Here is a 19086-nt window from a genome sequence, read left to right as displayed (position 1 = left end):
AAAATGTCGACCATTTTCATACAAGTCGAACAAGTGAATGACTTTTACTCCCTGTCGTCTGCTATCTGAAATCGTCACTTTTGTGCATTAGGAATAAAAAATACCGTAAGTAACATGGGAATAAAGGCAGCTAATTTGTTTACGATGAATTTTGTGACACTCGTTTCGGTCTCTGTGCGCCCTCGACTTCCACTCGTGTCACAAAAATTACCGTAAACAAATGGCTGCTTACTTTGTAATTTCTAAATATTGTAATAGATATTTTGATACAATTAATAAAGATATAATACAATTGTTTCTATGTATTTATTTGATTATTCATGACATAAATGATAAATATCTATTATAATATGTTTAAACAGAATATTTTAAAATATAACATTGGAAAGTGTCCCATTTTCTCCACCTATAAGGGGTTACACCACTTTGACCCGACCACATTATAAGCTTTTTCATCGATTTTTATTGAAGAATAGAAATTTTGTTAAGAAAATTTTAATACAGTAGGGTATTAAAATTCTCTTGAACAACAAAAAAATATTTTTTTTCAAAAATAAAGGTCTGAAAGATTATATGGCGAAGTGCTTTACAAATGTATCGCCCCACCGTGCAGTGGACACTATAACTCAGTCCAGATTTGAGCTAGACCAAAGAATAACAAAAATTAGTTTCTGCAGCTTAAAATCTTGTGCGTATTTTTGTCTAAATTTCGTTTCTTAAAATTGTCTAGAAAATTTAAATATTTATATTTAGAAAAATCCGTACGTATTTAGCTAGATAATTATATCACAAACAAAATAAAAAAACTAAGAGGATTGATTAAAATTTGTGGCAGCCAAAGTGTTATCGAAGACTAAAACGGAGATGGTGTACCTCAAATTCACCCCCCCCATAACAGAAGACGATGAAAGTAAAAGAGCTCCTGTCGTCAAGTTGGACGACATGTTGGTTCTGCTCAAGAAGAGCGTTAATTGCTTGGCGTTCATATTGACGACGGAGTCAAGATGACGACGCACTGTACAAAAACAGCGGACAAACTCAAAAAACTAATGGCATTCATCTGGTAAGCAGCACCCAGAAGATGGGGGACTAGACTTCCATACAGTAAAACTGATGTATCGGGGTCTATTCCTGTCGATTGCAAAATATGCTGCTGTTCGATGGCAAACCTTGAGGTAAATGTAAACAGTCAGTTATATGAGTTTCAGGCTTATTAATATTATCTTGTGTTCCAAAAAATTTTTCTAAGGAAGTAAAGAAACAAGTTCATGCAAAAGAATTCTGTTAGTTTTACCGTTTAACAAAAAAATAGACGTTTTTGGTAAAAAAAATATTCCGTTTACATTTACCCCAAATGACACTACTAGTCTAAGTATGTGAAAATAAAATTTGTACTTATTAAAATAATATTTTACGTTATTTATGTTTAAAATTTAAACTTACCAGAGAAGGAAATAATAGTGTTTACTGCCACAGGGTGGACAGGTTCACCATCTGTTGCTATTAATGTAAGTGTGTGACCTTGGAAAGTAATTTGTGCTGGACAGACTGAACCAAAAGAATTAATAAGTCGGAAACGATAACGTCGTCCTGGTGTAATTGTGAAAACTTCCAAAGGAGTATTTGTCATGAAACCTGTGTTCGGATCCTGAAAAACTTAACTAATAAGTTTTTGGCAACTTTTTCTATTTTACTTATTAATCGAAAACACTCTATTATTTATTCATTTAGATATCGACTGCAACTATTGCAATTATAATTATCATCATTCATTAATACAATTATTATATGTACTGCAACGTTGATTTTAAATAATCACGTTATAAAAAATAAAATGAGTTTTGCCGAATCTTATTATATTAATTCTTTATTATTATCATAAATTATATATAGTGGCCAGACTCGAACTTAACATTTAATTCATTTATTATATCTTTAAATTGTATAGAGTCGACATAATACCAAATGTTGAGTTGTAAAAATATATCTTATATTACAAGGGAATTATACACTTCTTGGTAGATAGTAATTCACATTATGTCAATCATATACTTATTGAATTACTGGTAATTAATTATCAACCGACCGAAAATGTTCAACAACAATTGGGATTATTTGTCAAGAGATTATTTTCACGACTGAAAACTGACAACCACCTGTCAAAGATGTTGGATCTGTGATCATGCTGTAGAAGCAAACCCCATGCTAGATGGTGCGCATGATCTATAGAGTACTGAAGTATGTTCTGAGCAGCAATTAGTGGCGAAAATTTCTAAAAAATAGGTGGCTTATAGCACTAGAAAGAAATATTCAAAGTAAAATTTTTCAATTTTTGGTACAATATTACTCAGAAATTCCTCTTCTCTTTGAACTTTGATGTGAACATGATCAACTAATGAATAGACAAAAAATGACAAACATAAATACATAAAATTTACATTGATAGCATAATTTGAGTGTAGTTTACACTGCTTGCATTAAGCTTTTCATTATTGTTTTCATCAAAGAATAAATAAGACACGAAACACTTTTTTTCTTCTCTACTTTATTTCAAGCATTTTATTTCCACTTTATTTCCAAAAATTCAATTATTTATCGAGATTAATAATTATACCATTAGGACTGCAGGCCAAAAAAGGTTCACTCACAGAAATAAACAACCCGATTTCGTGTATTTCCAATCCAGTGTATTCTTCAAAAAATAGTTAATCATTTGTCTCCATTCTCTTTTCATATAACATGTGTTTATAGCTAATGATCCTAGCTGCTATTCATTAATAAATTGTTTCACTACGCTTGCTGGGTGTAAAATCATGATACCTCGGATTAGCGTTGAAAAACATGATACCTCGGTTTTGATTTGAAAAACATGACATATCGTCGTTTGGTTTGAAGAACATGACACGTCGAAAACAAAAAAATTTTATTCAAATTTTGGTTGGTACCACTGACCGCGAAATTTAAAATGTGTCAAATATTTGAAACTTATATGAAATAAATAATTTCGCTTCATAATATGTCAGGTCGAAGGAGAATAAGGTAAAATAATTTTTTATAACAACAGTTACAATTCATAAAAATATCAATTCGAGAAATGCAAATTAGCGAAACAACAATTACCAAAAATAACAACTCATAACAAAACAATTTCGCAAAAATTAACAATTAGCAGAAGCATCTATCAATTCTTTAGACTGTTAATGCGAAGAAAGCAAGTTTGCAAAAATAACAGTGAAAAAATTAATATTTTGTAAGAATGGAAATTTGCAAAAATGACAATTTACAAAATAACAATTGGCGAAAATAACAATTCTGTGACTTCCAATTCGCTATAAATCAAACTCTTTAAATTTAAACTTGAAATTCCACATAGAACTGAATGTATCCCCGATTCAAATTAAACTTAGCTTGATGATTTTTAATTTGACATGTCAAGTAGAATGTAGTATTCGAGAATCCAAATTGAACCAAGCAGATAATAAAACTTAATTTTTGTATTTGGAATTGCAAGCTGATACTTTTAGTATGTGCGAACTTGGAAATGCAAGTAGAAATTATAAGATTAGAAATCCATGTTAAAACAAGTCGAAACAAAAATTGAAGAGGACAATCCAGAATAAATCCATTTCAATTTTATATTGGATATTCATTTCAGTTACATAAATCGGATTTCGAAGTTAAAACCAGTAGACACCAGTAGATCCATGTTCAATTTCTACTAGTCTCAACTGGTTCTTTAATATAGGGAATTAAAATAAATTTCATGTCGTGAAATATTTAAAATTATATGAGTAAAGTGCAAGATTTTACTTTGATTTTAATCTCTTATCATATATTTTTTAAAAATGTAATATAACAAATCATTTTAAATTTCGCGGTCAGTGGTACCAAACAAAATTTCAATAAAAATTTTTTGTTTTCGACGTGTCATGTTCTTCAAACCAAACGACGATATGTCATGTTTTTCAAATCAAAACCGAGGTATCATGTTTTTCAACGCTAATCCGAGGTATCATGATTTTACACCCAGCAAGCGACTAGTTTCAAGAAACTTTCGCCAGTCTCTTCCTTTTGTGATTTTATTCTGTGGGCTCTTGAAGAGCAGGTTATTCTAACGAACCGTTCTTTAAACCATAGAGAGCAACCAGATTGGCTTTTGGATAAAAGACAAACGTCCAAACATTTTTTTATTTACACCCACACCGCATCGAAATTTTGCTAAAAGTTGAAATTACCTTAAGTGCAATGTTCGGAATCTTTAGTTACGAGGCTATTTAAATTTGAAGTAATTCTTTAAATTTCGACTGCCTTTCAATGTTTGACGCGAAAGTTGACTGAACATTGCATGAAAGTTTAAAATTTCTTCAACTCTCATGCAATGTTCAGTCAACTTTTACATCAAACATTGAATATCATCGGGCATTTAAAGAAAAACTTCAAGTTTCATAAGCTTTGCACCAAAGAATTCGAAGGTGGCAGTCAAGCTAATTTCAACTTTCAGGAAATTTTCGGTTCTGTGTGGGCAGTAATTAATAAAAAATCATTAATATTTTCATCACAGTCGAATTTATAATTTACCTTTAATTTTATTTTGATATAATCTTCTGAATTATTTGACACAACTTCGTAATTACGATGAACCGGAAACAAAGAATTTTCATCCAGGACTATTAATTGTTCAATTACTTCCGTAGTAATTTCTTCTTGTTCTCGAATCAATGCCTGTCTATCATTTTTCTCTTCAATGCATTTAATTTCGCTTTTATTAATTCGAATCATATTTGAATTTTCTTGTAAATGTTCAAGCGAAAAATTTTCTACGTCGTCAATTTTGAAAACATTACAAACTCCTGGGATAATTGATTTTGGAGGATATAAAGTTTCTATCATATAACCTTTACTATATTTTGCTAACTGACAATCTGAAGGTTTATTGTACAACACTGGTTAGTTTGTTTTTGATATCGCATTTTCAAAATTAATGAAAAGACAAACAGCAACAGCAAGCTTAAAAAACTTTTCCAGCTTTACAGTCGCAATGCGTATCCGAAATTGATAGATTTGTAGTAAGCTGTAAAAAATTGTATTTTAAATTAACAAAGGTTGACAGGTAATCATATTTAATCAGGCTATTAGTATTTAAATCAAAATTATATTTATTAAAATATTTTGTGCTTTTAAAAAGTTGAAATTAATTAAATCGCTAAAACGTCACCATTATATTTCATTTTTTTAATCTATGTTCTGTATTAAACTTATTTATATTATTTATTTCAATATTTTAATTTAAGATAAATAAAATAATTATTGTTATTCCAATTTAATAATATATATAAACAAAAGAAGTTTTTAAAAAGAAACAATTGACATTTATATAAATAAATATAAAAGAATTATTTACTTCACCTGAAATAATATTAATGTATGATTTTACTTACCTCGTCTTTGAAATTTAAATTTGTTTGATATTCTTTTACTTTTAGAACCTGGTGTTTCTTTCAAAACAGTAACTACATAATTTTATTATCGAATTCGGACACTTTGCTTACATAATGACTATTTAATAATCTAGCACCTTTCGCGAGACTTTTCTTTCGAATAATAGATATATCTATTTGTTAAAAACCGCTTTTAATTATAATTGACATTTTCTCAAATATTATTACCTAATAATAATATTAAAAATATTTGGTTAAAAATAAACTTTGGTCATTGTATACGTACATAAAGTCAGGTTAAGCCACCATCTCTTTTTAAAAAATTTCCGCTAGAGGCGCTGCAAATTACTTTCTGCAGATACTTCAGAACTCTATATACGAGACCGAAGCAGGATGTATGTTAACCTAATTTCACCAGTTCGTGCGCCTACCTACCAAGGACTAGATATAGTGTGGCCGTGATTATGGGTCCTAAATTTATAAAAGATTGTGAAGATGGAATATCGACAATTACTCGATAAAATAAAAGGTTAGTGCTCAGGATGTCTCTTCCTCGTTATCGATGCAGTCGAGAGATAACGTTTCAACTAAGGACCCAGTCAAAATCTATGTAGAATCTAAATCGAGATCTATATAGGTGTCGAAATAGAACGCCACAAGACGTCTATAGACGTCGAAATTGTTGTCTATTAGACGTCTACGGAGCAGAAAGCGGCTGCTCATTTGCAACAGACGAGTAGTCTATTTGACATCTTAGATGCTAAGTAGATATCTAATCGCTGTCTAGGACTTCGAATAGATAACTTAATTCTTGTTGGTGCCCACTCATGTGATGCATTTGAGCGAGATATACGAGCAATGAGAAAGAATGAGAAAATATCTCATTGTTTTGTTTTAAATCTCGTCTCATCTCATCGCATACAATCGAGATTCTCAAAAGATCGTAAATTTTGAGCATCTTCTTAATATTTATGTTAGTGTCAAAATTTACGAATTTACAAATGTCAATATAGCAAATTTTATTTTAAAAACTGCTTTCAAAATTAATATCATGAAAATAAAAATATAAAAGAACACAAAAATAGTTCTAATATAATATAAATGTATATAAAATAGATGTAATAAATATGAATAGAAAAAATAAAAATTTGGTTAGAAAACTTCTCACCAAACGACTGGTGGAGAGTAAATATAAATTTTGATCAAAATGATAATGAAGGATACTGAGTGAACAAAATGCACGACAAGTGAAAATTATTTTCAGTTTAATGGATAAATAAATACTTCTGCATTTAAGATATTTATTAATAAATTAAAAGCAATAAAAATTAATAAACTTTTGAAAATAAATATAACATGTAAAATATATTGTGTTAATTAGATAGTATTGCTAAATGTAAAAACCTGTAAGGATACAATTTTTTCATAAATTTATTCATTTATTCGCTGATTTGTCATTTATCTAGTGACAGTTGCTGACATGAGATCTTAGTCGAGAAATGAGACGATACGAGATGATCAAAACAAGAAATATTGAGATTCTCAATTTGCAAAGTAGTTATAAGCTATTTTCGAGCAACGTGAAATGAGCGATATGATCAATATTCTCATATCAACGTGCATCACTACCACTATCAAAAAATGAGAGGTACAATGGGCGACTTAGACCATCTATTCGATATCTAAGTAATTGTAAATACGTCAGTTATACTGGCACTAATACACGATTGGATTAGTTCTTTAAAAAATTTCGGACATTTGTAAAAGTTGCCATTAGACGCAATATAGTACACTTACTTGCTTCCCAACAGTGTCAATATCCCAGTAAAAAAAGCAGGATTTAAAGAGAGCGAATAGTATTTTCGGTGAGTTTCTGCCAATACGTTTTCGCGTGAAAACCGTATTGGGGGCATTCTGCCAATCCTGCTTTTTCACCGTCAATACTGTCCTCTTGAATCTTTCGATTTCACGTTCATTGACTCGACTTGAGTGTGTACTGTTGATCTATTACCACATGACTTAGGGAGCTTTCGACGTTCGCGCTAGGGGCGCCGTGAGTATAAGTCACAGCGCTAATCTAGAAAATATCCTAAATCATATGATAATAGACCAACAGTTTGTCAAATTTCATTTATTTACATTTTAACAAATTTTATATTTCCTCTTCGTTATCAGCATTTTTACACATTAAATTAATCAGCCTTTTTGATTAAAATGCCAAATCGAGTCAATGAACGTGAAATCGAAAGATTCAAGAGGACAGTATTGACGGTGAAAAAGCAGGATTGGCAGACTGCCCCCAATACGGTTTTCACGCGAAAACGTATTGGCAGAAACTCACCGCCAATACTATTCGCTCTCTTCCAATCCTGCTTTCTTTACTGGGATACCGAGTACGTTAATATAGTGGAAAAATGACTGATCTAACAATTTTCTTTGTTTTGCTTACTTGAAGAAATTTAGAAAATATTAAATAGTATAAAATGTGTGAAAAATTATACCAAACGGCTAAATGACAAATATAAATATCTTTGAAGTCAAATAACTTTTACATCTATATTTAACATTTCTATACCAAATCTAGACCTAGATCTCCTCTCAATTTCTTAGACGTCGGTTAGACCTTTGATTTATCATTGGGCGACCACATGGCATGTCGGTAGGACGCCGCAATTTTCGATCGACCAACGAATATTACGAACATCAACAGCATCCGGGGACGTAGATATACCACATGGATAGTTTTGGGAGAGAGGTGTTCGTCAAGAATTCACGTGGACTGATTGTGAGTATATTCAAAAACGGGTATCACTTTTCTAAGTTCAAAATGAGTTTTAAATTATACATTTGATTGCTGACAAATTTTAGTCCAAAATTGTTTAAATCATTTGAATATATATAATTCATTGAACTTAGTAACCATACACTGAGAAAACTGGAGTATTGGACTAAACATCTGGAGGGACAAATCGTTGATATTTGAGAGTTAGCTATTGGATAACAATCTAAATGTTCAAATACACCATTGACAGATATTCGTGCCATTTCTCTTGGAGGGAAAATGAGTTTATAACAGAGGGACAAATTAACCATCTTGAGAAATCCCTTCCTTATCCGGCGCGAAATGAATAAATATGGCAACCTAACCCCTAAATTAAATACATAAAATGTCAGAAAAATAATTTCGCGCGCATCAGATCGTACACATTTTCTGCGCAACTTTTAACCCTCAGATATAATGGGAGAGAATATACAAGTAGATTTCCATTATCAATTCAAAATTTATTTTAGAAGGACTATTCAACTCTCTTCATAAGCAAAGGAAACATACACTTTTTGAACCTCTGAATTTGACTCTCCAGTTTTCTCAGTGTACAATAATATAATGTTTAAAATAGTTATTTGTGATACAAGGACCCTAAGCGGCACTTTGTGAGATGAGTAGGACATGCTGGACGAGCCAAGTCAAGGCGGATCCGAAGCGAAGGCGAGTTCATCAACGTCATACGAGTTTAAAGTACTGCGTAGGGTCCGTTATATTCTCTTTAATTAGAAATCATTAAAATTTAGTAGAATTCATATAGAAATTATATAGAATATTTACTGAAATTTATATTGAATGATTCTATAGAATGATTAAAGTGAAATTCTATACAACTTTATCAGCTGGGACAGTTTGACCCATAATCAACTTCTATCGATAGCAGAAACCAAGAATTTTTATTTTTTGCCGAAACACAAAAAAAATTTTTTGTTAGAAAATTATTAGGGGAGATTGTTGATGGTTGAACCTACGTTTCAGTTGGGTCATTGCGTTTTCGTCGTTTTAGCGCACTAGCGTCATCTTTTTTCGCATGCAAATACTTGTAAGCGATTGTAGACCTGTCACGTCACTCAGTGATTAGAAGGCTGCCAAAAACTTTATCAAAAATTTGAAAAACGGAAAAACAAACAAATAGGATGAAAATAAAGTCAAGTTGACTAATCTCTTCCTTTTAAGTATACTAATAGTACACTACCGGCGAAAATTGTGCGACTGCTAACACCTCGAGACATTAAAAAACACACCCGCACAAAAACAGTGATAACTTCGGCAAAAATAAAGTTAGATGATTTTTTAAAATTGCATTGGAAAGCTTATTAAATTTCCAATAAAAAAACACTATTTTCATTTGTATTGCATAAATAGGAAGCGAGATGTCATGTGTTATAAACACAAAAATAATTATATATTTCGAATTTCTTACTCTGACTTTGACTCCTGGCAAAATTTGGAAAAGTTGATGAAAAAATTTTTACTTTTACAGACTGTTCCTTGCAATCTAAGCTTTAAATAGAGACCAAGAACAGCACAAAATATTAATGGGTTCCCGAGATATTACAAAAACAGGCGTACCGTGAAAATTGAAAATGTAATAAGCTTTCCAATTCAATTTAAAAAAACGATTTAGCTTCATTTTTGACGAAGTTATCACTGTTTTTGTGCGGGTGTGTTTTTTAATAGCTTTAGGTGTTAGCGGTCGCACAATTTCCGTAGGTAGTGTATATGATAATTTATATAGTGTAGCACGCTGTATCACCTGAGTGTCATGGCGATATCTATCAGGAATATTCCTGTAATACTGGAGAAGTGTCAAAATGTCCGCTTCTTGGGGATGTGAGGGACATACTAAGGGATAATATTGGTCATACTAAGGGAATATCCCTGTGACATTCCTGCGATATTGAGGGGATATTGCTGTGACTTTGAGAAGACTTTGATGTGATATAAGTGGGAATATTGCTGCGATATTGCGGGGATATTTCACAGAATTTTTGCTATAATTTCAAATTTTTAAATAATAGAAAAAATTTTGTGAAATATCCCTTTAATATCGCAGCAATATTCCCATCCATATCACAGCAATATCTCCTCGATATTTCTGATATCGACAGAAGACATTGATAGATAATCCTGCAGTTTTGCACACGTTTTATTGATCAAAAAACGCAACATTTTTTCACTGTTAAAATATGATTTTAAAAAGATGTAATTTTTCGGACCACACTAATAAGTACCTATGCTGACCGGTAATTATCCAAGAGTAATCAAGGGCGAATTATATTTTTACTTTTATGCATTGAACTATCATAATCATATAGATCTAACTATACTGCATGACTGGTACTTTTCTGGACTTTTTCCTTAAACCTTTTCGCAGTAGTTTTGCCAAAGCTTCTTAGAAGATGGCGTGTTATGTTTAACCATAAAAAATATTTCACAGCCAAATACATATGTTTTGTTACAAATAAATTTTATTTGGCGTAAGTAAAAATACTAATTGCGCCAATAAAAATTTCGTTTATGATAAATAAAACTTTGATATACTTAGTATAAGATGTTATTTCATTTCTTAAATTTACTTACCTACTTACCAAAATGAAAAAATTTCTTCAAAATCGAAAGCTCATACTTCGGGGAATACGAACCTAATGAGCTCTTAACTTTTATGAAATGACTGTAATGGATATTACTGTACTCATATGCATAGAGGCATTATACTAAAGGTATAACATATTACCGTTAAAAGGAATAGACACAAACACATATACATATGGAGATTTCATTAAGATCTCATATTATAACATTTCTAAGTAGAGGAAAATATTCTAATCATTTTGATTTGTTTTTAAAAAAACGAGTGAGAAGAATCATTATTACTATGAAGTTGTATAAAGAATTAATATTTACCCTAAATTGACCTTTTCCATTAATAAGAACTGTTTCGGGGTCTTGTCCGACATTAACTGCTAATCTTCCAGGATATCTTTCTGCAGCATCCTCGTGCATCCAATCGCTTATAAGAATAACGTGAGTGGTTAGATCATAATCATAAAGATTGCTATTTGGATCTTTGCTTGGAGGTTGTCTGACAATAACACTTCCGTAAAGTCCATCCATTTTCTGTAAACCTGTATGCGCATGCCAGAAATGTGTTCCAGCATTGCCAGCTGTCCACTGATACCTATAACAAAAGAAAGGCAATTAACCACTAACGGCATATATTGAGATATTAGCCCTTTTAGTACATCTACTTTTACATGGAGGTACAATATTGTAATAATACCCATCCATGTATGTAGCAAGTAATATTATCTTAATATAACTGTAATATTACAGTGATCTTGCTGGTATATTTCCAGCTTAAAATTCCCGTATAGAATGCACACGTTTTCACCAAATACGGTAAGTCATTTTCTTATGCGAATATACCTGTTCATCTAACGTATAAGTTTGACAGATCCTGGTTTCCTCACTGTCATCGTACAAAAATGTAAAATGTTTTTAATATACATTAAATAAAAGATACAACAAAATGGGGATTAGGAAAAGAAAGTCAAAGAAGGTAGTAAATTCTAATAAATTAATGAATAGATATTTCTCTAAATCGTTAATTAATTATCGCGGTATTGGGATCATCGCGGCATTTGGCACACAGTATTTGGGTCATGAAGTTCCTGGCATCCCGGAAATGCATGCACTTACATTAATTTTTAAAAAGATTTTTATGTAATAAATTATATCTTGTACGATATTATTATTTTGTTATTAACAAAAAGAAATGTTAAAAATCAATTTTAAAATAAAATTACACATAAATAATAATAATTTTATATATTTTTTAATTTTAATAATAAATAAAGAAGTTAACAATTTTTTATTAATTTTCTGTAAATCTTCTAAATATTGTTCATCTTTAGAAAAAGTGATTTCAAAGAAAGATTGTTGTAATGTCCAGTCTTGTTGCGCGTAAAGTTTTTCTTTTTTTACTAAAACCAACAATATTAAAACACTTGCTTTGATATTGTTGGTTTAAGTAAAATGCAAGAAAAACTTTTCACTCAGTTTTGTAATATTGGGGATTACAATAAACAGAACATTTTACTTAGCTCAATGATGAAGAACAAAGAACCCCAATAAAATGAACGATACGAAGCGTCAAAGATTAGTGTCCTGGATGTATCTATTTCCAACTGATAAAAACAATTTACCAGTTTGAAAACAGTTTTTGATCAGTGTATTACAAATAGGAAAATCAAGAATAACTACTTTTCAAGAAAAAATACTGACGGGTGGACATTTAGAGAATTCTCGAGGAGAACATATGAACCATAACATAACACTGACAGAAGAGGTAAAAACAGTAATTAAAGAGCATTGCTTGTCCATCCCACACCAAGAATCACATTACACATGAGAATTGAGGAGCTGGATCGAAGAACCGGCTCTTCGCTCGAACTCACGCAGAAGATAGTCCCTTCGTCAGTTATGTCATGAAAATTTAAAACTCAAAAAAAAAAATATTTAAAAATTATGACGTTGTAGAGGAGAAAAAAATACATCTTTTTTCTATTTACAATTTTTTTCTAGAATGCAAGTTATTAATACTAAAAAATAAAAACTAAAAAATTTTTTTCTGAAAAATTAATTACCTTTTGATAAATATATCGTCATTTCTCAGTCAAATATTAATGAAATGAACCGATTTTTTTTAGGCTTGCACAATATACCTTACCGAAGCCCACAGGCCAAAGTAAAGTCCAAAAAAACAAATTGTTTATTAATTATTAATTTTGAAAGTTGTTATTTACAACAACAGAAATATCAATTTTCAACGAGAAAAAGTATGCGACGAAATTTCACATTATGAAAACTTCTGGCGAGAAAGTTTTTCCTTTATTATTCAGGAAGTTTTTCCAAAAAGAATTAAACCGATTCGATGAGAAATAAAGAAAATAAAAGAAAAATAGCGAAACAGTATTTTCGTTCGCAGCGAAAACCCTGTTCGGTAGCCATGTTTATCATATGACTCGTAGCTTACGCACGCTCACACACTCACGCTGCTGTGTAAAATAGAAATGTGTGCGTGCGTACGTTACAAGTCATATGATAAACATGGCTACCGAACAGGGTTTTCGCTGCGAACGAAAATACTGTTTCGCTATTTTTTTTTTATTTTCTTTATTTCTCATCGAATCGGTTTAATTCTTTTTGGAAAAACTTCCTGAATAATAAAGGAAAAACTTTCTCGCGAAAAGTTTTCATAATGTGAAATTTCGTCGCATACTTTTTCTCGTTGAAAATTGAAATTCCTGTTGTTGTAAATAACAACTTTCAAAATTAATAATTAATAAACAATTTGTTTTTTTGGACTTTACTTTGGCCTGTGGGCTTCGGTAAGGTATATTGTGCAAGCCTAAAAAAAATCGGTTCATTTCATTAATATTTGACTGAGAAATGACGATATATTTATCAAAAGGTAATTAATTTTTCAGAAAAAAATTTTTTAGTTTTTATTTTTTAGTATTAATAACTTGCATTCTAGAAAAAAATTGTAAATAGAAAAAAGATGTATTTTTTTCTCCTCTACAACGTCATAATTTTTAAATATTTTTTTTTTGAGTTTTAAATTTTCATGACATAACTGACGAAGGGACTATCTTCTGCGTGAGTTCGAGCGAAGAGCCGGTTCTTCGATCCAGCTCCTCAATTGTTTTCGTTATTATATTTTATTAATCCGGAAATAACTTTGTGCATTTTATATAATTTATTTCTGGATTATTATTCCGCTGTCACTGGAAAAACGACATTTGCAGTAAGTCAAGCCACGTGTGAAAATTATTTTAATTATAATTTAAACTTTTCATTCCGTTTACTGAAAACTGACGTTTGCAATAAGTGTTTCGAAAGTTTTCTTCAAAAGACTATACATATTATGGTTCTATTAATGTGCAACGTCCACGTATTTTATTCAGAGAAGAGAAACATGTTTTCTTTTCTATAAAAGGAACAAAAAAAGGGGCCAACAGTGTATCCAGTTTCCTAAATTATACTATTGAAAATGAATTTAATGTAGATCGTCATAAAAAGATTATTCTATTCTCAGATGTTTGTAGCGGTCAGAACCGAAATTACACTATTTTAAAGTGTTTAGTTAATACTTTCTATTAAATTAGGAGTCGAGATCTGCCATGTTTTTCTTGTTTGCAGACATTCTTTTTGTCAGCGCGACAGGAATTTTGGGATGTAGGGGAGAGTGGGTCAAGACGGGGTACTTAAGGTTTAAAGCGCAAAAAAACGAAAATTATCGAATATATATTTTATTATTATTTTTAATTATCATCTTTGGGAATCAGTCTTTCGTAAAAAAGGCGTATAAAAGCCATCTGTTTCTTAAAAAAGCTTATAATTAATAATATTGAAAAAATTGCAAATCTCCCCATTTTGTCCCACCGGCGGGTAAGATGGGGTACCCTAAGGGGTAAGATGAGGTACTAACAAAAAAACAACCTATTTCTGTCGACAAATTTCACAAGTAAAGGTTGCATCTTCATCTTCATGCATAACTGCAGTGAGCCCATTGGCCGCAGACAGAAACAGCAGCAGGTGTATTTTCCACTTTACCATCGCTAATTGATGATTTAACCTGACAAGCTTTTTTCTTTTTGGTCACTCTTATTTTATTCAGTCTTGATTTTAGTAGTTTTCTTAACTTCTCTTATTTCTCTTTTTTTTGCTTAATTTGTAAACCCCGTCTTGCCCCACTCTCCCCTACCCCATCTTGCCCGCACCTACGAAATTGAATAAAACGATTAATTACTACAATTTACGATTCAACAAAGAAAAAAACACATGCTTCTCTTCTTCTGTAACCCTTGACAGTTAGACAAAAATTTATACAGTTCATTAACTGTTATTATTAAATAATAAACACCTCCTAAAAAAAGTAAAAAAATTACAAGATAATTTTTTTTAAATTACAAGATTTGTTCTCATGGCTTTTAGGTTTTGTAAACAAGAAACTATCGTCTCGGTGCAGTATTATGTAAAATATAATCGTGATTGGTGAATTCGTTTGTTAAATAAGGCCGGTACCCCGTCTTGCCCCACTCTCCCCTATTCCCAAAAGAAGAAGAAAATAGAAGTAATTGAAACTGCTGAAGAATTACACCGGCACATAGAAAAAAAAATTTGATTGCCAGGACTGCCATGTGGTAGGTTTTCTTCCTTAAGGTGTATCTAAAGAGAAAAACATTGTCCAACCTAAAAATTAGTTCGTGTTCTCTTTTTACAGGCTTGGTGTGGGGGTGAAGTTTGAGAAACTGATTTTTATGAGAATTTACTTAATTTCTATAAATAAAGCTGAATTTTTGCTTCTTCTGAATGTTTTTTTGAATTCAGTAACTTTAATAACATAAGAATTGAATATATAAAAAAATAAAAATGGCGGATTCAAAATGGTGGATTTAAAAAAAAATTGTTCAGATTTCCTTGAAACTTGTTACTCGGGGGTTTTTGAGGTCGCTGATTACGAATCTAACATCAGATTTTTAAAATTCAAAATGGCGGATCCAATATAGTGGACGAAATTTTCAAAAATTCCTCGTATTTACTTAAAACTCGTTACTCGGGGGTTTTCGGGGTCGCTGATTACGAATATGATGTCAGTTTATAAAAATTCAATATGGCGGATCCAATATGGTGGACAAAATATATTTAAATGAATGAAATCGATTGAAACTTGCTACTCCGTGGGAATTTTCGAGGTCGCCGAATACAAATCTGATGTTGGGTTTAAAAAATTAAAAATGGTGTATCCAATATGACTCACGATGAAATTGTTCTCAGATTTTCTTGGTTCTTGGTACTCAGGTGTTTCCTCTAGTCGCTAATTTTAAATCTGAATTTTTCATAATCTAGAAATGGTTTACTGTAAATGTTTTACTAAAATTTAATCGCATTTCTGTGATACTATAATCTCAAAAAGTTTTTGACCTATTTAAAATTAGTTTTTGCGACTAGGACACCTCCCCGTGGGGAAGGAATTCTCGGCTTAGTTTCTAGGTTAAAGTTATGCCTTCATGGCAAAAGTAGGAAAGAAGTTTACGATGCAGAGGAGGGATACCTCAGTATTGGTTTTTTGAGGTTATGTCAATATCCTGATCTGATGGGGTTAAGTGGACCTCGGATTCGGATTCAGCGACCCAAAAAACATAAAGTCTACATAGTGAGACCCCCAGATCAGAACTTTTTTTTTGTGTGGCTGTGTAATTGAACAAAAACAAAGATAACTCATCAAAAAATAGATATTTTTAAAATGTTCAAATTGGAGATTGTTGAGGAGGATGTGAGCTTTTGTACGCATATCATAAAAACCCTAGAAAAAATTGTTGTACCCTGATAAAAAACCAAAAAGTATCCTAAAAACGTACTTTTTTCTATTTTCAAGGTCAAATTTCTCGAAAACCTAGGGTGATGGAACAATTCTGATTACGGATTCGTATTCAGCATCAAAAAACCTATAAAAGTCACCCTATGCGATCCCAGAAATAATAAAAAAGTGAAATTCTATTCCACTGTGTATTTTTACTCAGGGGTCAACTAATCCGAGCGTCAGAGAATTATAACAGTTTATTTGATTGGGACCCTCAATTGGGAAGAATAAAAAGTGGGGGGATTAGATTATAAACAAAATATTAAAAATGTTGCTTTTCTAAAAAAAATGGTTTTTTATGAAACTTGGTATCTAGAGGTTTTTGGGGTTGCTGATTACAAATCTGATAATCATTTAAGAAGGTAGTCTACTGTGACAAGGGAAAAAATAGGCCGATTTTTGCGGATTTTTTTTCTTACAAAATATGACTGGTACATTAAATAAAATTAAACCGTCATCTTTATTATTTATTCAAGAATTTGTAAAAAAAATTTTAAGTCGAAATATTTAAAATTGCCGTCGTGGCACTCCTTTAAGCGCAAGTCCGTCCATTTATAGGTGCACAAACGGTGTTCATGAAATCTCACGTCTGGGTGATCTAAAATGATCTAAAACAAAAAAACAAAATATGATTGTCATCTACATAGTATTGACTCTCGTCTGACGAAGGATTTTGTCGATATCTTTTTTCTTTAATTGTTATAAACAATAATAAAATCAAATGTAAAAAAAATTTCAAGAATTTTTTTTTGCACCAAAATTTTTTATCGACAAAATCCTTCATTAGACATGTGTCAATACTATGTAGATGACAACCATATTTTGTTTTTTTTATTTTAGATCACCCAGTCGTCAGATTTCATGTACACTAGGGTGCCGAAAAAAACACGACTTTTAGTTTTCTTTAATGCTACCTTAAAATATTGTTTCTAATGAAAAAAATAGACACGTATTTTTTTTAAAATAATTTTTAAAGCTCGCGCTAGCCCATTTTTCATTAAAACTTGGATTTTTTCCATTTTACTATTCTACAATAGTTAAAAATAGTGTAAAAAATTTGTCTATCGATGCAAAACTATCTTCCTGTTACTGCTAAAAGTTTTCAATATTTAAGACAAAAAATTAAATTGTTTTCAGGTTATACAAGTCTTTTAAGTAAGTAAATTTTTATATTCTGTGTGTAAATATCTCAGTAAAATGTCAATTGATATTTTTTTAATGACGAAAATTGATGGAATTTAGCTAAATGATACAAAATATTTTACTAAAAATAGTTGATAAGTAATTAATAAACTTTTAACGGATTTTACTCATCAGAAAGTATAAAAATTGAAACCATACCAGTTGAAATATCAACAAAACATAGTAAAATTTTTTTAAAATGCATGAATGAAATTATAAACTGCAATACATAAAAAAGTATATCTATATGACACGTATGACTTACCGCGACATTTTTGTAGGTAATTAATGAAGTTCGAATTTGAAAAATGTAGATTTAATGAGAAGAACTTGTTTAAAACAAAACATATATTAAACATTGTTTAAACTTACGAAACGTGGGTAATAGAAACATAAGAAAATGATCGAACAATTTTTTTTCTTTTTGGATCAGGCAGCTCTTTTCGGTTTTTTTCAACTACTTGTAATAGATACTGCTTTTGATCTTCTTTTTCGTTAAAATCGAGTTATAAGTCTCCATTAACGCAACTTGCATTAGCTCAATTGTGTACTTTGTAACAAAGTTATCTAACTGTTAATTAATTATTGTACTCTTGTTAACAATAATTCTTGAAGGTACATTTTGAGAGCCTTCTTTTTTTTAACGATGAAACCATGGCACGGATGTGTGTCGGGACATTGTGTTAAATGCTGCTTCGGAAACTTTTGAATTGACACTTCTGTATTTTAAGATATCTTTCACAAATTGTAAATCATTGCCAGGTGCTAAAGTAGCTTTTTGTCAGGTATACCAATTTTACAGGTAAATTAGAATAGCAAAAATATTAAATTGTTGCAAAGCATCCAGTTCAGGTTTTCGCAAAGGAAACTGTTTTCGAAGCAAGTAAATCTTCAACGTATATATGATCTTACTCATCCATCTTGCCCGATGGCCCGCTCCAGGAGCAAGAATAGTCACAGGTTTCGTTGAATTTTCACCAAGAAACATTAGTGCTAATTGCAGTAATTCTTTGTAATCATCTCGCGGTTGAAATTCTTTTAGCTGACTCTTTATAAAGATGATAAGGTCATCACGAATTGGAGCTAAAACATAACATATATCAGTATCCTCTAAACAAGATGCATATTTACTTTTATCAATTATTGTCCATTCTTTCTGAAATTTTTTAAATAGTTTAATTTTCGGTCCAGTAGAAGGACCAAAAAGAAGG

General features: G+C 31.0%; 1 protein-coding gene across 1 annotated transcript in view; it reads right to left on the bottom strand.

Moving 5' to 3' along the window:
- LOC122511957 (laccase-5-like) overlaps positions 1-19086 on the bottom strand; it is a 77939-nt gene that overhangs the window by 8447 nt on the left and 50406 nt on the right. Inside the window, exons 4-5 of the mRNA XM_043627534.1 lie at positions 11170-11443; positions 1444-1648 (exon numbers count right to left, since the gene is read on the bottom strand). Of these exons, the coding sequence (XP_043483469.1) occupies positions 1444-1648; positions 11170-11443 (479 nt within the window). The remainder of the gene's footprint in view (positions 1-1443; positions 1649-11169; positions 11444-19086) is intronic.

The sequence above is a fragment of the Leptopilina heterotoma genome, unplaced genomic scaffold, assembly GCF_015476425.1.
Source record: "Leptopilina heterotoma isolate Lh14 unplaced genomic scaffold, ASM1547642v1 Lhet_92, whole genome shotgun sequence".
Taxonomy (NCBI): domain Eukaryota; kingdom Metazoa; phylum Arthropoda; class Insecta; order Hymenoptera; family Figitidae; genus Leptopilina; species Leptopilina heterotoma.
This window is presented reverse-complemented; position numbering and strand designations above follow the sequence as displayed.